General features: G+C 71.3%; 1 protein-coding gene across 1 annotated transcript in view; it reads left to right on the top strand.

Annotated features, from left to right (window-relative positions):
• Positions 1 to 268, top strand: part of THBD (thrombomodulin) — a 3,834-nt gene that overhangs the window by 738 nt on the left and 2,828 nt on the right. Inside the window, exon 2 of the mRNA XM_006770881.2 lies at positions 6 to 260. Coding sequence (XP_006770944.1) covers positions 6 to 260 — 255 coding nt within the window. The remainder of the gene's footprint in view (positions 1 to 5; positions 261 to 268) is intronic.

Here is a 268-nt window from a genome sequence, read left to right as displayed (position 1 = left end):
CCCTGGGTCCCCTGCGGGGCTTCCAGTGGGTGACGGGCGACAACCAAACCAGCTACAGCAGGTGGGCGCGGCTCCGCGAGGCCCCAGCGCCTCTCTGCGGCCCTCTGTGCGTGGCCGTCTCGGAGGCTGGGGTCCCCGCACAAGGTGAGCCGTCCTGGGAGGAGCAGCAGTGCGCCACCGAGGCCGATGGCTTCCTCTGCGAGTTCCACTTCGCAGCCTACTGCAAGCCTCTCGCGGTGCGGTCGGGTGCCCCGGGGACCGCCAGCAT

This window comes from Myotis davidii, unplaced genomic scaffold, assembly GCF_000327345.1.
Source record: "Myotis davidii unplaced genomic scaffold, ASM32734v1 scaffold802, whole genome shotgun sequence".
Lineage (NCBI taxonomy): Eukaryota > Metazoa > Chordata > Mammalia > Chiroptera > Vespertilionidae > Myotis > Myotis davidii.
The sequence above is the reverse complement of the archived record's forward strand: the minus strand, read 5'-3'. Positions and strand labels throughout refer to the sequence as shown.